This window comes from Sylvia atricapilla, chromosome 1, assembly GCF_009819655.1.
Source record: "Sylvia atricapilla isolate bSylAtr1 chromosome 1, bSylAtr1.pri, whole genome shotgun sequence".
NCBI lineage: Eukaryota > Metazoa > Chordata > Aves > Passeriformes > Sylviidae > Sylvia > Sylvia atricapilla.
The window spans coordinates 116,496,615-116,512,935 of record NC_089140.1 but is presented as its reverse complement, the minus strand read 5'-3'; the positions used below and the strand labels follow the sequence as shown (position 1 = coordinate 116,512,935).

The window sequence follows — 16,321 nt, the reverse complement described above, 5'->3', positions numbered from 1 at the left end:
CAGAATACAGGCTGAAAAATAGTCTGAAAGTTTGGAGAACTGATTCTAATGCATAAATAGGTATAGAGGGCTGTACACGCGGTTATACATTGCATGAGTCTCAGGAATAAAGAAATGTGAAGCCAGACAAGAAATGGGAGATAGGAACTGGCTTTAGAGTGTGGAGGTCATGCATGGTTCTTCCTGTGGTGGCAAAGAAGTTGCAGAAGTAACATGAATGTCCAAGATGAGTGGAAGTGGGTTATCCAGTGACCTAGAATGAAGTAGAGAGAAAAGGCTAGGTGAGAATCTCAAGTGTTGCTGGTAAAGAAGGGGATGCATGGAAAGTGGGTTGCCAGCTACCATGATGCATCGTGGTAATGGGAGGTGGTAAAAATAGAAATGTGAGTATATAAATGGGTTTGTGTGAAAACTGTACAATGAAACTATAGTTTCATCTGGAGCTGCATTATTGCACTTTTTGAAATGTAGTGTTTTGGATGACATACAACCATTTTACTGATTGTATGGTATGTGCAAAAAAAAATACAGAAGCCAGGGTTTTAGGAAGTACTGCAAAATGCTATCATTTTTACTGCTACAGTAAAAATTGTCCCTACTATGTAATTGACTCTATAGATCGTTTGTCATTTCTTACAATTTAATTGACAATCTAGATCACGTGATGTAATTGAAGAGGTGAATGACTTTCAGTATGATCATATTTATTTAATTTACCCTATAATCAAGTTGATGCTTGTTCTGCCTTGTACTGAATATAAATTAGAGTTATAGTGTCCATACATTCAGGAATAGCAGTTGTCAGCCTATAGTAAAAGGTGAAATTAGTGTTAAAAATTTTGATTTCATGTGCGTGCATAATTCAATTTCTTAATGAAAAAATGCAATGTTTTCCTGCATTATTAAATGTATTCACACTATAATGCTTTTGAGCAGTCAGTTTAAAAAGCAATGAAGACTGAGTATTCAGACAAGGTGTCTCTAAATTACTTGGAAATTAAAGAAAAGATTTTTATATACATAAGAATACCTCAAAATTATATATGTGTATATATGTATTAAAGTATATGTTAAAGAGTACAGTGACTAGCTAAAAAGGCAACCGACCTCCCCATTTAGTGTTCTCTAAGTTTATTAGGAGGAAATATTGAAAGCTTATTGGGAAAAAATTGGAATTGGAAACAAAATAACACTGTTGGAATGGTGAGGCAAGATGCTTTATATGTTATAGAGTAGGGCAGGATCTGAAAGTGTTTAGAGTGGGGGAAAAGATCTTTGTGTTTCTACCACCTTCATGAAATACACATACATGATTTTTGTCCAGGATTTAGTTTGCCTTTGCTACAGACTGTCTTCATCCTTGCTTAACATCTATCTCTCCAGTCACATGTTTTCAAAACACCTGTTACATTAATGTAGAAGTTGAAAAAAGACAAAAGCTTCCAAGTTCCCAGGTCACTTCTGAAAATGAGACTTATGTTCTCAGTTGATCTTGTTTTTCACATTTTAACTGAATGTATGTATTAAACTAGTGTTTCCAATAGCTTTTAATTAGTGAACAGATTTTCATTCTTGCAAAATAGCTTGCATTGTAAGTGAATATCAAAATATATTAAATATCTAGAGGAGAAATTCTGTGAAATGTTTTGTGATGGAAGCAAAATTGTAATATTCGAACCATCTTCAAGGGAAGACCTTTTAGGTAACTATATAGTTCAGAAAATAATCTATGGTTAATTTAAACAATAAAAATGAAACAAAGTCCTGTTGACTTAATTATGTTTTGAGTATAAATTGTAATTTTCTTGTATCTCTTTCTTATTGTAAAATGTTAACATAAATTTATTTCAATGAAATTATATGTTTAATGTTCTAGGGAAAAGTGAAGAAGAAACTGAACAAGACAAAGCAGAAAAAGGTAAGTCAGAAAATAACATTTTGTTCTGAGATTCAAAACCATGCTTTCTGGGAGGATTGATTAAATCAGATTAAAGAGTAGTGAAGCTTCGCTTCTGTATATCTTATGTAGGTAAACCACAGTTGAATAAACATCCAGAGAGCATGTGCTTTTATAGGCAAACACTTGGTTGTTTCCAAGGCTGGCATCAATTTATGTCAATCAATCTTACCTGGTCACAGAATGGAATGATAGAATTGTTCAGGTTGGAAAAGACCTTTAAGGTCATCTGTAGGAGGAGGGAATATGGGTGACCTCGCCCCTGATGAGTCATAGCTATATCTACTAAAGATGAGTGTGATAAAAGGGAGTGGGTTAGCTGGTGAGGAGAGGATCATCATGGAGGAGGAACTTGAGAATGATGAAGAAGAAGGAGACTGGGGAGAGAAAATAACTGCTGTGATTTTCTGGATCTGCAGTTAAAGCTTGGTTGTTGGAACCTACAGTCACAGTCTATCGAGGTAAAAGGCTGCAGTCAGAGTCTGCAAACCAATACATGCAGTCACAGTTTGGCAGGAAATAACCAGCAGTCAGAGGCTGTAAGGGAAACCTACAGTAGGAGATTGCTGCAACCAGAGTCAGTGAATGGTTGGAGTCAGGGTGCTAAACTGCAAAGAGGAGTAAACCAGGACCCTTTTCATGCCGTGATGAACAAGAAGTCTGTGTCTCAGCTCATTTCTACCCTCTAACAAGAGGGCTGCTGCAACAGTCATCGAGTCCAACTCGTAACCTAACACTGAACTGTGTCCCTAAGTAACACATCTTTTAAATGTGTCCACCAGGACAGCCTGGGCAACCCTTTCAGTGAAAAAATTTTTCCTAATGTCTAATCTGAACCTGTTCAGGAGCAACTTGAGGCCATGGCTTCTTGTCCTGTCCCTTGTTACCTGGGGGAAGAGACCAACCCCGATCTCACTCCAGCCTCCTTTCAGGGTGCTGTAGAGAGCAATAAGCTCCCACCTGAGCTTCCTTTTCTCCAGGCTAAACACCCCAAACACTCCCAGCTGCCTCATCAGATTTTTGCTCAAGACCCTTCACCAGCTCTGTTTCCCTTCTCTGGACACACTCCAGGACCTCATTGTCTTTCTTGTAGTGAGGGGCCCAAAACTGACCCCAGGATTTGGGTGCAGCCTCACCAGTGCTGAGTACAGGAGGACAATCACTGCCCTGGTCCTGATGGCCACACTAATGCTGATGCAGACCAGGATGCCTTTGGCTTTCTTGGCCACCTGGGTACAGGCTGGCTCATGTTCAGCCAGCTGTTGATCAGCACCCCCAGGTGCTTTTCCAAAGGCCAGCTTTCCAGCCACTCTGTCCCAGGCCTGTACCCCTGCACTGAGTCATGGAATGGTTGTGACAACTGCTGCTATTCCAGGACTAAAATATTCAGTGTCATACTCCTAGTTTAGTATTCTGGAGGTCAGAGTTCCACCAAGCTCTTTCTGCATCAGAGGGCAAGAGGCAAGTTAGGCTGCCTGGCCCCTGGAGCTGGATTCAGCACTGCCATCTGTGCTAAGTGTGAAGAGACAGATGACATGAAAATCAGTCCTTGTCAACACCATGATTGCCTAGTCTGTCTTAGGCTAGGTAGGAGGGTGCAGAGACAGATTAGATGGAAAAGAAGTGAGATTTTGCTGAAGAGCACTGTGAATCTGCTCCCTGTGCAATGACATTTGTTCTGGCCCCATGCATTCCCTGTCACTGCACAAAGCTTGCATAATGTCCTTCACTGAGGTCGTGGCTGGTTGCTGACAATGCCCAGAAACCTCAGGGCCTGTGCCAGGGGATTCAGTAGCTCTACTCTTTTTTCATTCTGTTTCCATTTTTTGTGTGGCTGCTACTTTATATTTGAGTACTTCGGAATGCTGCTTTTCCAATATTTTGGTATGGTTTATTTGGTTTGGTTTTGTATATTGGTATTTTAAACATGAGTTTCTAGGACTGGCAAACTTCAAACACTTTATTTAAGTGTTAAATATGTCACATGTAAGCATTACATATAGAAAATAAAACAACCAAAACAACTTGGAAAGCTTGGCAATTAGGCCTACATCTCAATTTATTGGCAGGGAATATCTTACTACAATGAATTTATATAATGTGACATTAGGAAAAAACTCACCATTATGTGCTGTTTTCACTGACCTGTTGGACCAGTGTGATAAAATGGTATACAAGAGCCATCCAGTGTGGGTAAAAAGCAGTCATAGGTAAAAATGCCAGCCTGTGTAAGAAACTATTATGCAATGTTATTCATCAGTGCCTGTAAAAGACATGGAAGTATGACGAAGTGGAGCTACTTTCCTTTTCTACCCTAGGGCTTTGTGGTTGTTTTCTTTTTAAACAGCAATTAAATAAATGCCACTGCAGATTACAGGATTTCTATAGGGTGGAAAAAGGGATGGGTTTGTTTTCCAGGTTAAATTGATAGAATTTTTCATCCTACAGGAAAAAACAACCCTGCATGTTTTTAATGAACTTTGTTTATAGCTACACTGCTTGTGTGATTTTCATCCAAGTTGAATTCTGTTGAAGTTTTCTCATAGTTTGAACTGTTTTAGGTTTCCACTTTCAGTAAAAGTGTTTAGCTATAGATGTCTTAGTCACAGAAAATGGTATAAGGTACAATTAATTTGTTTTACATTAAATTACCCTAATAGGATGCAGCAATAAATTGATAAGAGATGTATTATAAAATATACTGTACCGTGACTGGTATATGTAGGAAACTTGGAAATCTAAGGAGTTAGGAAACTGAAACTTCGTGTTTGGCCTGGGTTTAGGGTTTCTTCTGATTCTGAGAGTACATTCTGATGTGCAAGTCTGCATTTGTTTTGTGGTATTTGGACATACAAGCTCCAAAGAGCCTTCTGTGCAGAAAGTATTTGGAGCTTTGAGTAGCTCTTAGAACATAAATATTTTTTTACTGCGACAGCCTTCATAGTACTCTTTAGCAAAGTGTCCTAATAATTGTATAAATTTCAGTATTCAATAGAAATTCATCAGGTGTATTGAAAGTCCTACTGAAAATTCTTTGCTATAAACAAAATTCCCCTCTGGAAAGTCCTCTAAAGAAACAAAAATGAAAATAAACCTGTTTCTAATATAAAGTTGCTTCAAAGTTTCTCTGTTACTGAGAATTGAGGTGGATTCTTCGTCTTCTCCATAAAAATGTAATCAGACTTTATATGTAATCAAGTTATTAAAATGGAATGGGTATTTTGATCACACAGACTAAAAAAAAAAAATTAAGAAGCCTAATTTCTCTACTTTGATTTATATTTGGTATATATTAAATGTTAATTTACATTGGTGAACCGGTATAAAAACTGAAAAAATAATTTTCAGCTATGAACATGTTTGTTTCATAGAGTGAACTTCAGCATAGGTACTATTTTTATAAATAATAATTTTCCCTTTTCAAAACTGATAAAGCATGACAGTAAAAATAAATGCTATTTGGCTGGAGCACTCCAGCTGCATTGTGGTAGGAACAGAAGTACAGGTAAGCCAGGTTTAGGGCAATGTCCTTCCACAAGTGGCCCTGCCATTTGGTCTCATTTTGATAACGGGTCGGCATTCACCACTGTTTACTCGAGGGATTTACCTTTGCAGATATGTAGGATTCCACAGTGATACCAGTAGAGAGGCTAAAGTGCTGTTATTCTGACTAAATGTAGGGGTTTGCTGCAGGGTAAGATCAGTTATCCCCTAAATTCCACTGGGAACCTTCATCAGAGTTCTGTTGTCTCGAGAAAGAGCTTACATGGTTAGCTCATCTTGAGCATTGCCTCCTCAAGTTAGGTGGGCTGAGTTCCACCCTTGCAAGCTCTGCTTTTCAGAGAATACTTAGTACCTATTGATTTGCAAATTTGATACAGGCTACAGTTAAATATCTGTGAGCTGTGTGCAGAATGACCAACACAGAAGTGCAGTTGTCAAAGTCCAAAACTGCCGCATTACACCATTCTGAGCTAAATGTATAGGACATTAGAATGTTACAGTGTGTTTTTGAATAGAAAGTCAGTGCAGAAATTTCTTTCTGGTTTTGTTAAAAGAGTGCTTTGAGTGAAGCCAGATGTCTTAATGGTAAGAAGTGAATGATAGAAATACATGCCAAAACAAAAATTATCATTCTGTTGTTGTTTCTTATGATCAACATCTACGCAACCAACCAGCCATAATTTCATACAGGAAGCCCTGTAGAATACTTTTTGCTGCAAGGGAAATTGTTCTGAAATAACTGCAGCTAAAGATTTATTATAGTAATTAGATTCCAGCTTTATTAATCCCTAAAATGCCTCGGTTTTTATTGTCTGATTACTTCCCCAGATATGTTTATTATAGTGGTTTTTGCCTGTTCTATCGATACAGTTTAGAAACATCTTTTAATTATTGTAGTGCTCCTGGCTTTAAATTGTCTAGATGAAGTTTACTTGGTTTTATACCTTCTGAGTTATCATCTATAGAAGCCTATAAAACAAGTAGATAGCTTACACTCTGTGTATCTACCTAATGAGCTTCCCAAACAACAGGACAATGACAGTTTTTCATCATCATCAAATTCTCATTCAAGTACCCACTGAGAGGCAGCACAATTTCCAAAACTAATTTGGGTAATGATATGGGGCTAGTATCAGGAGGGAGGACAATTACTTGAGCAAATTTTGAGCTCCAAGTCAAAGTCTACTAATATACGTGTATGTTCTTCAGAACATAATTGAAACTTTGAACTAGGAAGGTGTAGTATTGGTGATGGGTGCTGAAGGGAATTAGTAAAACAAAAGGTCATGAAATTAGTTGGAAAACAACTGCCAGACCATGATCATCAGTATCTACTTGTCATTGTCCCACACTCAGAAGTTGCCATTGACAAGTTGCCAAGAGCATTATTATTGAATTTGTATCACAGCAGGGATGGGAGGGTGTTTAGAAAACAAAGCCTATTACCCTCGCTGGAAATTGCTTCCTTAGTTTTTCAAAGTTTAAGACAGAGAACTGACAGGAGGAGCCTTTGCTGCAAGTGACTTACGAGACTGCATCACATGATGGGTTTTTTATTTCAGATTAGCTATAGAGATGACATAACATAAGGAGACGTAACTATATAGTTATAGCCTGTACAATTAAATAATTCTAACTTCTATTAAAACTTTATTTAAGGCTTAAATCATAAAATTATAGGACAGTTTGGATTGGAAAGGACCTTTAAAGGCCATTTTGTCCAACCCCTGCAGTTGAGGTAATTCAATTTTCTGGCTAGCAGTAAGCACAACATATAGTCAGTGGAGCAGAATTGTTGCAGTGTGCTTTTCAAGTCAGAAACTTGGGACCATGTGTCCTCAAGGTGGCTGTAAAGACCAGCCTTTATCTTGAATCACTTATAAAGTAATAAAACTTGGAGTCCTAACTCCTCTCTTTTTTGCATGTGAGTAATAGCAGATGTAAGATCAAGGAAGCCACCAGGAATGCTCCCTTGACATTATAATGACAATATAAATGAATGAATAAGTGAATAAAAAATGTAATTACAAGAACCAAACCACATTTACAAGGTGGTTTGTTAGATAGGGAGTAGTGTCTTTCCATCCTCATGTTTTCTCCCCCAGGTCCACAGAGGGATTGTAATGTTATTGTCTCGCCATTTCTGAGGAAATAGAAATTTCATTAAAGACATGTTTAACAAGAAATACTTATGCTAATATGTAATATGGACTCTCATAATCACAGAGCAGGCCCCTCTCAATTGACTCTAAATCTTACAGCATTATTTTGCAAAGGCTGAAGCAAGACTCTTTATCCTGTGTGGAAGGCAACGTTCCCCCCAAAATTCCAAGTCAGGCCAGCCAGGCTGTCACTTATTGCTCTCAGTGAACAGACCAGGTTCAGAATGTCAGATCCAGCACTGGAGGTAAGCCTGCCCTCCCGCCTCAACAATTTTTCTAGGCTATAAATATAAGAAAGGGAGTAGAAGGCTTAGGAAGGGAATTATTAGTACTTAAAGCAAGAGGGAGGAGGAGAAAAGGGCAGCAAGTGGAAAACTGAGGTAGTTCCAGTGGAGATTTTGTCGTGGTTGCGCATCAGCTAACAAGCTCTCTGAGGTATCCTTCCTGGCATATCTGTTGGGTCAGAATAAAATCACAGAATTGTAGAATATCTGCTCGCAATATTTTACAAGAGAGATGTAAAGAGATGAGAGATTATTTGTGTTAAGTGTATGGAAGTGCATACTGGTTTTTAGATTGAAACACTATTAGAACACTAATTGTTCTGGAAGTGTTAATAGCAGCATGAGGTTATCTCCTACCTACTTTGCTCAGGAAGAAAACCATACATGTATATCCTTTGATCAGAGGCTCAGAGTAGTCAGCAAAGACAAAACAGTTCCTGGTATGTGTTGTGGTACAGATACCCCATCTTTTAAATTATCCTTTCAGGAAACAAGAAGTTGAAGCCTTTGCAAGGTAGAAAATAACTTCACCCACTTAAATTTGCTATGTGTTAATAAATGCCGAGTGTCTGGCATCTCTCTAGGTAAAAGAAGTGTATTAACTGTGAAAGATAATCATGATAGCATTCAATATTTTTGGCCAATTCTGGCTAATGATGTTAACTGGTTTGATTGTACCAGGCTGATATCTAATCAGGCAGGTCATCAGTGTTTTCTCTCTTAGGAGAATGAGGTTTTCCTTTGCCTGGATGATGGTGTTATATTTCAGATGAAAATATGAAATGGAGAGATTTCACACACACAACCATTTCCACTTCTCTGGAAGCTAGAGAGGATTAATTTACTCCATTATAAAAGTGATATTACTAGTTATTTGTGACATTGCTATGAGTTTTTTCTCTATTGCCATGTACTTGGGATCATACACAATCAATTTTTTTTGCCGTGACTAGTTATCTCTTTTTTTTTCCTTCCTATCCATGTAATTGCCTTAACATAATTGTCTATTTGGTGTTTTATACTGGTTTCCAACCTTGGCCTCTGCTCAGTTATACAGGAATTTACAGGCATTTGATCATATGAGGGCGTTTGTCTGGAAATTTGAGAAAGTTTTGATTTTGGATATCTTCAGGCAGCTTTTCACATTAAAAGTTATTCAAGTATCAAGAAATAGAATTCTGTGAATAAATCAAAGGTTTGCAAAATTATTTTTCTGCTGCTATTTGGACAGTTACTTAAGGTTAAAAAATATCTGCTTCAGATGAAGATTTACAGAATTTGATTTTTTAAATGTTATTAGTATTTTATTTTTACAGAAAAAGCTAATAGGAGCAGTGGTAATTGAGATTGCTTTCTATTGCAAAACTTTTTTTAGTCATGGCTTTTCTGAAATTATAGCACTGAGGTGAAATTTTTCCTTGGGAAAAGTTTTGGAGCTTCAATATTCTATTGTTGGCATCAGACTAGGAGGAATCTCCACTACTGTGATGACTGGCACAGTGAGCTTCTGTGGGGATTTCTTTGGTTGTCAGATGAGAGAGTGGAAGTTACCTGTGAAATTACAGTGTTGGCACTAAGGCACATTGACATGTAATAGTATATTACAGAAATTGTAGAACATATGACTAAGTGAGGCTCTAAAGCTTACTTTGTCTCTTTAATTGACCGAAGGCCCTATCAGCTGTGTGCATTGTTCTTGGCAGATGCTTACGCATCTTGTTATGGCAAATTTTCAGTAATTAGAATTCCACAACTGCCCTCAGCAACCTGTTCTACTGTGCTTGCTCAGAGACAGTAGTTCCAGATGTTCAAGTCAAATTTCCTGTTACAGCCATTTTAAGCCTTCTCTTCCTTATCCTGACTATGATGATGCAGAAAATAATTTATTCTTTTAATCTCTGTAGCTATATTTTACAGGGTAGTATGTACCCATCTTCTCATGGCAAACTCTTTATTACTGCCTTTTTACCATTTGTTCTTGCTTATTGTTACTCCCCTCCCCACCCCAATTAAGGGCAAAATACTTTTAAGCCAGTCTTCAGGAGTGGCTCAGTTATGTTGAATAATTTGGTTACTTTTCCGTAATTTTGATATGATTTGTGGTCTGAAGAGTATCTAGCAGTGTGTTCATTATTATTCAAAAAGAATTTCTCTTTCTCTTGTAGAAGTAAGGCTGCTTTTGGTGATGACAGGGTGCTTTTCAACATAAAACCAAAGTATGCCTGGTATTTTAGTTTTCATATGCCAAAACAGTTATATGAAATATTTCATCAGATTTCAATGGATGATAATGACAGGCTATTAAGTTTACTTTACATTTAATGTAATACATTGTAATACATTTCTACTTCTATTTTTTAAAAAATTCTGTATCTTGATAAGTGAGATATGAGATTGCTTGTCATCACTGGTAGTTATTTATTCTCCAGCACAAGAACTAGCGTAGAGTTTCTTATAAGACTTCTTCCTTATAAGACTTCTTCCTCACTTGCTGCTTTTTCAGCGGAAACTGTTTTCTCTAAGGAAGTCTTCAGGAATCCTATGACAGCAGTCCTAGATAGAATGCCTATTCTTACATCCAAGGCTATTATTGAAAATCCTCAGTAGTATTCCTGAAAGTCCACCGTATGATACGTAAAAGGATTATTACCATTTCAATGCTTAACCTGATTTAGATACAAACCAACCAAGCAGATCACGCATGATTTCAGTGTCATTTGTCATTGAAGAAAAATTACGTATATTTTCCTCTGAAAACAGATAAGTTAACTTCTTTGTATCATTGAATTTAATATATTGGGTCACATCTGCTAAAGGATTATTGCACTAGAAGGAGGCAATGGATAATTTATTAAAATACCCCTGCAGGGAGATAGCAGGCTATCTGGTTAATATAGAGGAATGCCTGATGGTTACACTGAAAGCTCCCTGGTGAATCCTTTAACGTAGGAATAGAGCAGGAGATGAAAATGATTGCTCGTTATATAATGTTTACTGTGTTACATTGGTGCCCAGCAGATGAATAATATTTATGTTAACAGCTCCTTTCCAGCTTTTTATATTTGATCTCATGCTGGTCTAGGGCTGATATATAACTGTGCTGAAATTGGGAGATAATACCTTTTTTTCGTAATAGAGGGTGGCAAATAGGTTCTTCCAACACATCACCCAAGTTGGATATGAAAGGAAAGATACCATATCTTTGTGCCACAGACTTGTAAGATTTTAATTTGCCTTTTTTTTTTTTTTTTTTTTTTTTTTTTTTTTTTTTTTTTTTTTCCTCCTGAGCTGTTTTTCATCTCCTTGTAAACTTAAACTGCGGAGAGTGTCCCACAGGCAGTGGGAGTTTCTTGGTGGGTGGGAATGCTTCTTTCCTCTGCCTCAAAGGAACCTCACTGTTGCCATGCTTACTGATTTTGAGGACCAAATGACTCTGTCTTTCCATGAATGCTGGAAGCTAAAAAGGTGATAAATGGCTGTCTCACTGAGACATAGTTCTTGTGTATCTGGCTAACCTTAGATAAAGATTTAATTCATGCCTTAAGAACTGAGAACTAACATTTTAGTTGCAGTTTATCTTACTTAGAGAACAGAAACTAAACCAAGTGTTTGGTGGCGATATCCCATTGGAAGCTCCCCAGATACTGTACCCAGAGGAACTGACATGCTTCAGTTTTCTTGCTAACAACAAAAGATAGTTTCACATGGCAGCTAAGAGCAAAATGAGCCTAAAAAGTCCTCAAGGTCACTTGTTTCATTGGTTCCTTGGGTTGATCTTTCTGAGTTCTTCCACTCCTGCTGTTAAACAAGCCAGGCCTTAGAAATAGCAATGGTTTCTTAAAACTGACATATTTTTTAAAAAGAAAAAGCAAAACTCAAAACCCAACAAACATTTTGCATGTTATAGGTTGTTCCTTCCAGTCCCATTGACATTGTGTGAGAAACTTCTCACCATATCTGTCAGTCACTGGACTGAAGGTGTGGAGTGGGGGGATTCTTGCACTTGTAATAAGAGCTGTTTCTGTGAATTTTACTGGATTCAAGGGATGTGAACACTTGGAAGAGAGCCAGTGCTCTGCTCCTTAACCATTATTATCATTAAATGCATGAAAAAGCAGTAAAGACATTGCTTTCCCATGAAATGGAGGACAGCAAAGTAAAACAGAGAAAGGCTGAGATCAGCAACAGTTTGGAAAGCATTTCTTCTACATCATCTATGGAAAATAACAAAAGGCATTAAAAACATCTATACTATTAAGAAAAATGCCATACTTCTCTTTAGTCAGTGCATGCAGTTATCCCTGATAACTTAAGAGCACTACTGTGTGCTCCACTATAAGTTCTTGATTTCAAATTAGATTACAATAAAAAGCTTGGAAGTGTTTAGGGAAACAAAACCAACACATTAAACTATACTATTTCTGAGTATATCCTGTAAAATGTGTAAACTCCTAAATGTCAGACAATTTTGTTCTGGGTTTGTTTGTTTGTTGTGGGGTTTTTGTTTGTTTGTTTTTGGTTTTGTTTTTCTTCTTCTTGGTAGCTAATGTCATGAAAAGTTACAGTCCTTACTACTATGAGAGGACTCAACAGAGGTACTAGTGCATTGCTGCTTTATTACCTTTTATTTATAAATCTTAAAATTTTTTATATTTAAAGCTTCATACAACCTGTGTGAATAAAAAGTTGGAATTTAGTTGGATAGCTTAAATTCTGTTCCTTTCCTCTCCTGAAAAAGCAATGGCATCTATTCAACTGTACATACCAACACTGCAGAAGAGTTTAAAAAGGTAGTGTAAGAAAAACTCCACACAGAGCTGTCCAAGTTCAGCATTGAAAAGAACAGTAAAGAGAAACAGTAAAGTCTTACACAGAAAGAAAAAGAAGTCAAGGATGGTTATTTTTCAATCTATGCAGAAGAAGTTCAGACTTATGACATCCTCTAATGATTGGGTGGACTTAGTAAGGGTTGAACATTACCCAAAGCATTGGTCTTTCTCTGAGGTTTAACACAGAAGTGATTTATCTGCCGAAAACTCTGTATAGGATCAGAGTCTCTGAGAGACGGTGTCATTTAAGGAATTGTGAGCACAGCTTCCAGTAGCTGTGGTGGCTCTTCATTCCTGAACGGTGCACCTGAGGACTTGGGAAGCAGAATATAATGTGGCTACTTACTATAACTTGTTATCCAAAATACTTGCTGCAGCATTGCTGCAGATGATGTTGAACAGTAGGATGTTTGATTTAAACTTTACACGTACCAGTTACAGCATTCCCTATTTAAATTTCTACAAAGACAATAGTAATTTTACTTTTTTTCCTGCTATTAATGACCCACTTTCTGTAGAGGGGGAAAAGCAGTAGTGCATAATTAAAGCAAAAAATATGTACTGCTAATTACAGATGTACATAACTAGTCATTCTATAAGACAATATGTATTTCCTCTACATGTGTCAGACAAGGTGGAATCTTTATTTCTAATGAAGTGCAAATGCAGAGTTAAGCTGTAGCAAATGTAGAAGAAACCAGTTACCTGCTGTCATATCCTTTCAGTAGCATACTTGCATTTTTTTAACCACTAGTATACTTAATGTAACCAGGTAGACATTTTTTAGGATTAAACTACTAAAAGAAGTAAATAGCCGTTTAAATTGACACCATTTACTTACATTTGCTTCAAATGCAGTTTACTTTACACAATTTATTTCAAGACTGATTTACTACTGATTTGCTGCTGCTCTACTGCTGTGTGATAGCTTGCTAAACTGTAGAAACTTGATCACTTAAAGGGGTCTTAACCTGACATTTCAGTGTTGAATTTGTTTTCATCGAAAGGTCAAGTACTTGACTTTTTGGGTCCCTCCTAACTTGAGTAACTATGATTTCTATGAATTTATCTAATCACAGAATGAGTAAGGTTTGAAGAGACTACAGTGGATCGTCTGGTCCAACCTTCCCACTCAAGCAGGGTCATCCTATGGCACATGGCACAGGATTGTGTCCAGACAGTTCTTGAATATCTCCAGTGAGGGAGATTCTACAGTGTCTCTGGGCAATCTGTTCCAGTGCTTGGTGATCTGCACAGCAAAGGAGTTCTTCCTCGTGTTCAGGTGGAACTCCCCATGCTTTAGTTTCTGCCTGTTTCCTCTTGTCCAATTGCTTGGCAGCACTGAGAAGAGCCTGGCTCCATCCTCTTGTCACCTACTCTTAAAATATTTGTACACATTAATGAGGTCCCCTCTCAGTAATCTCTTCTTGAGGCTGAACAGGCCCAGCTCTCTCAGCCTGTTCTCAAAAGAAATGCTCCAGTCCCTTAATCATCTTTATTGCCCTCCACTGGACCCACTCCAACTCCATGTCTCTCTTGTCCTGAGGAGCCCAGACCTGCACACAGCACTCCAGATGCAGCCTCAGCAATTGCTCTAGGCAAAGCAGACATATATAATCATAACTTTTGGAAATTACTAGTATGCCCTGATGATCGTATTTTCATGATACCATAAATGTAGAATAACAGTTCCCTTTGCTCTTCCATGTCAATTGAACCACTTGGAGAAAAAAAAAATCCTTTACTGTAATGTGATGAAAAATGCTTTATTGTAAGCTTAAATGCCAAGTTACTCAATTGGAATGACTGAAGTTTGCTTTTTTTCATTTAGGAGTTTGTGATTGTAATAAGTAAGAAATCAGTTTCTTTTCAGTGTAATTTGAAACTGCTTTGCTTGAAAATGATGCACTTTGCCAGCACAGTCCCTAGCGAAGTGTTACTCCAGACAATTGAAATACGAAAGAAGTAATGAACTGTGTGTTTGTTAAATCTTCTAGCTAAAAAGAAGAAGAAGCCAAAGCTTTTAAACAAGTTTGATAAGACCATTAAAGCTGAACTTGATGCTGCAGAAAAACTACGCAAAAAAGTAAGTTTTAAATGTTTCACTCAGGCCCATAGGCAGTGGACAAAAAAAAAGAATAAATTAAACCTTGGAAAAAAGGAAAATGGATTTTAGACTACTTTTTGTGAAATTACCCTTTTGAAACATTCAGACATTGAAATATTCAAAGATTAGAAATATTTATCCTTCAAGTTTAATTTCTGCTGGATAGTTTATCTTAATTTTTTTAAAGCTGTAAGCATATGTCTGTTCATGTGTGTTTGCTCACTGTTAACCTTGAAGATATGTAGCTTAATCATAGAATTTGTGCTTAAATGGATTGCATAGAACAGGGTTAGTTCTGTTCTGTCACTCTTGTCCAGTTGACTACTGAAGTCAGAGAACAGAGAACTACAGAACTTTGTGTGTGTTAGCAGGGATCTCTCAGTAAGTGTTCTGATCCCTTGTGAGCATTAGGTGCAGATCACTGATGTAGGTATTGTTTCTGTTGAGATTTTGTGTCCTGGGAGTGCCTCTGCTGCTGTACAGCTGCTTAGAGGACAAAACAGATGTTCCTGCTTCTCACCAGGGGCAGCAAGACCTTAACAACAATCAGTCAGGTTGGGTAGTTCTGAATTTAATAACTTGACCATGAAAAACAAACAAAAAAACCCTCAAGCTCTTCAGTCATCTCCCATTATAGCTTCCAATTTTATACTTTTATTTGAATATTTCAGAAAAGACTACCTTTGCAAAGATGTCCCTTTTCCAGATGGGAGATTAAATAGTAAAGCTGTTAAAAAATGGCTGTTAAAAATTACATACTTTTAAGTTTTTTGAATGTAGTTCTGGTTAAAACTCTGATATGTCTCACAGACAGTCCTAGCACATAAAGAACAACTGCAGGTCTCTGTTGTACCTTCATTTGAGGTGGATAAGCAGTGAGGTATACTATTCTCAGTGTAGTAAAATATAAACCAATTTGATCATTGCAGATGCAGGATTATTCTTGATTTTTCAAGACATACTGTGCAGTTTTGACTTTATCTTGCCATCTGTGCAGCCCCAAAGTTCTGGTAGGTCTGTGATGGACTGGAGGGCCATTGCATAGGGAGCAGTAACCTCTGGCTACAACTGCTGCTGTTCCTCCCTAGAAGCTTCCTTTATATGTTAGAATACATTTTAAAAAAAAGGAATTTTCGTACTTCTTGTTACTTGAGCAATTGGCTAATCAGGAATGATGACTCTCTTTTCCTGCTGTATCTCTTGGTAAGTCCCAGATAGCCATGCATGTCATGTAAGAATCAGGATTAATTTAGAAACAAATCAGACGTGTATAATAGTTGAAGATAGCAAGGCAGTTGTGTATAATTTATACACATATAATTCATATTTATAAAGCTGTAAAGAGGTGGGAGTGGCAGCAAGGTCTATTGCCAAATATTGCCAAGCTGTACTTAGCACCTGTTTAACAGCGGGGCTGGTTCTTCTCAGCTTCCATTTGTACTTGTCAGCCAATGTCCATCACAAGGTCCATCATGAGA

General features: G+C 37.3%; 1 protein-coding gene across 4 annotated transcripts in view; it reads left to right on the top strand.

The window, feature by feature from the left end:
• ASPH (aspartate beta-hydroxylase) overlaps positions 1–16,321 on the top strand; it is a 110,668-nt gene that overhangs the window by 61,938 nt on the left and 32,409 nt on the right. For all 4 annotated transcript variants that reach the window (XM_066331679.1, XM_066331670.1, XM_066331687.1 and 1 more), the window contains 2 exons: positions 1,877–1,918; positions 14,734–14,822. In XM_066331679.1, coding sequence (XP_066187776.1) covers positions 1,877–1,918; positions 14,734–14,822 — 131 coding nt within the window. The remainder of the gene's footprint in view (positions 1–1,876; positions 1,919–14,733; positions 14,823–16,321) is intronic.